Here is a 2,167-nt window from a genome sequence, read left to right as displayed (position 1 = left end):
ATAACTTGCCTGAATTTTAGATCTCTGCATATGACTACTGGTCCGGGTGTACTGTTGGTCGACATGCCACGAGCAGAACCACGGGATCCGGGAGCTTGGTCGGCACAAGTACATTACGCACATGACCTCTGCAATCTGCATCACCACGTACGTTATCAAGCATGTGCACTTGGATCCTGGTGTAGCTTGCCACCTACTACTCGATCTCGTTTTGGATCTCTGCTCCCTCTTAATAACTCTTGACGACTTTGATGTCAAACGTTCGATAGATCGATCACATCTTGTTCCTGTATAAATAAGGGCCTCGTGTTGACGTGAGGAAGCCACGCTCACTTGCAGCTAGAACCAAAGTAGCACTAGTACACTGCAGCTGAAGGCACTGGGCTGCTGATCAAGGTAGCTAGCTAGGATCAATGGCGTCGAGCAGGACAGCAGCGATGCTGGTCCTCATGGCCGCGGTGCTGTGCCCTGCAGCCTTGTGTAAGCCGTCGGCGGCGTTCATCTCGATGCCCACCGACCACGTCGGTGGCCGTATTCCTCCTGTCTCCCCAGCCGAAGGGCTCGCCTTCAACTTCCATTCCGACTCCTGCCCGCAGCTGCAGGATGTGGTACGCTCCGCCGTGCAGACTGCGCTCCAGAGCGAGATCGCCCTCGCCGCCGGCCTCCTCCGCATCTTCTTCCACGACTGCTTCCCTCAGGTAATTTAATCCAGCTAGCTAGATCTCAATTCTTTTTGCAAATATATCTCATATTAAACCCTCCGTCCGAAAATAGTTGGCATCAAAATGAATAAAAGGGATGTATCCAGATGTATATTAGTTCTAGATACATCTCTTTTATTCCATTTTGATAACAAGTATTTTCGGACGGAGGGAGTAATAAAGTATGATCTAATGGATACTATAATCTGGTAATAAAGATGATAACGGAGCGTAAAATGTACTCATTTATGTCGATTAATGGTCAAAAATAAATATTTGAGACCATGTCAATGTATAGAGAGCATCATTTGTTTCGTGGTTGTACAGGGCTGTGATGCGTCGGTCCTTCTAACAGGAGACGGCAGCGAGCTGCAGCTGCCGCCGAACCTGACACTCCAGCCACGGGCGCTGCAGCTCATCGAGTCCATCCGTGCCCAGGTGCATGCCGCCTGCGGGCCCGTCGTCTCATGCGCAGACATCACCGCCCTTGCTACCCGTGATGCCGTGGCCTTCTCCGGGGGTCAGGGCTACGACGTGCCGCTCGGCAGGCTCGACAGCCTCGCGCCGGCCCCAAGCTCGGCCGTCTTCGATCTCCCTCAGGCCAGCTCCAACGCCACCACGCTCATCGACGTCTTCCAGACCCGCAACCTCGACAACGTCGACCTCGTCGCGCTCTCCGGCGGCCACACCATCGGGAAGGGCCACTGCAGCTCCTTCTCCAACCGCTTCTCCGAGGACTCCGCCTTCGTCCGAAGCCTCGCCTCCAACTGCTCCAGCGACTTTAACCGGTTGCAGGACCTCGATGTCACCACCCCGGACGTGTTCGACATCAAGTACTTCACCAACCTGCAACAGGGCAAGGGGGTCTTCACCTCCGACCAGAAGCTCACAGCCGACTGGCGCACCGAATGGGTGGTCAACGGCTTCGCCGGGAACCACTGGTGGTTCTTCGGCCAGTTTGCCGCCTCCATGACCAAGCTCGGGAATCTCCAGGGGCCACAAGGAAACGTCGGCGAGATCCGTCGCAACAGCTGCTTCGTGCGCAATGGACAGAGCATCCTCACGACCACCAGCGACGAGGGGCTCGCCGCCTCTGCTTGAGATCACCGATGTTAGCGAGATTAATGTCTTAATAAGAGCTCGCTAGCTAATGTAGCCCATGTTATTCTATATAAGATAGATTTACTCTTGTTTAAAAATCATATTATAGCACTTTGTTCCGGGACTCCTAAAAGCATCTCCAACCGGTGCGCTTCGCGCGCTATAATTCTTTTACAGGGCCAAAACAAACTTTTTGTGTGCGGGAGCGACGAAGAGATTTTCGAGATGCACAAAAACACGGCGCCCTAAATTTGCAGCCCCGTAGCTCGCGCGCACACCCGCGCGCTAAATTTTTTTTTAGCACGCTCTACTTTACAACGACTCCTTGAGCGCTTTTTTTTTTGTCTCCGTGGAACAAAAATGCT

General features: G+C 53.2%; 1 protein-coding gene across 1 annotated transcript; it reads left to right on the top strand.

Annotated features, from left to right (window-relative positions):
* The first annotated feature begins 287 nt into the window (after positions 1 to 287).
* On the top strand, positions 288 to 1,900 carry LOC109747439 (cationic peroxidase SPC4). Its single transcript, XM_020306495.3, has 2 exons — positions 288 to 698; positions 1,029 to 1,900. Exons 1-2 carry the CDS (start codon positions 414 to 416, stop codon positions 1,800 to 1,802), a joined length of 1,059 nt encoding a protein of 352 aa, XP_020162084.1. The 5' UTR covers positions 288 to 413; the 3' UTR covers positions 1,803 to 1,900.
* The last annotated feature ends 267 nt before the right edge of the window (positions 1,901 to 2,167 follow it).

This window comes from Aegilops tauschii, chromosome 2 (genome assembly GCF_002575655.3).
Source record: "Aegilops tauschii subsp. strangulata cultivar AL8/78 chromosome 2, Aet v6.0, whole genome shotgun sequence".
NCBI classification, from domain to species: domain Eukaryota; kingdom Viridiplantae; phylum Streptophyta; class Magnoliopsida; order Poales; family Poaceae; genus Aegilops; species Aegilops tauschii.
Note: the sequence above shows the minus strand (reverse complement) of the source record. Positions and strands in the feature narration are given on the sequence as shown.

Bases quoted from the DNA above. Each gene is read 5' to 3' on its own strand.
- LOC109747439 (XM_020306495.3), top strand. From the start codon at position 414: ATGGCGTCGAGCAGGACAGCAGCGATGCTGGTCCTCATGGCCGCGGTG. The intron at 699-1,028 runs GTAATTTAATCC...GTGGTTGTACAG, and splicing joins TCCACGACTGCTTCCCTCAG to GGCTGTGATGCGTCGGTCCT.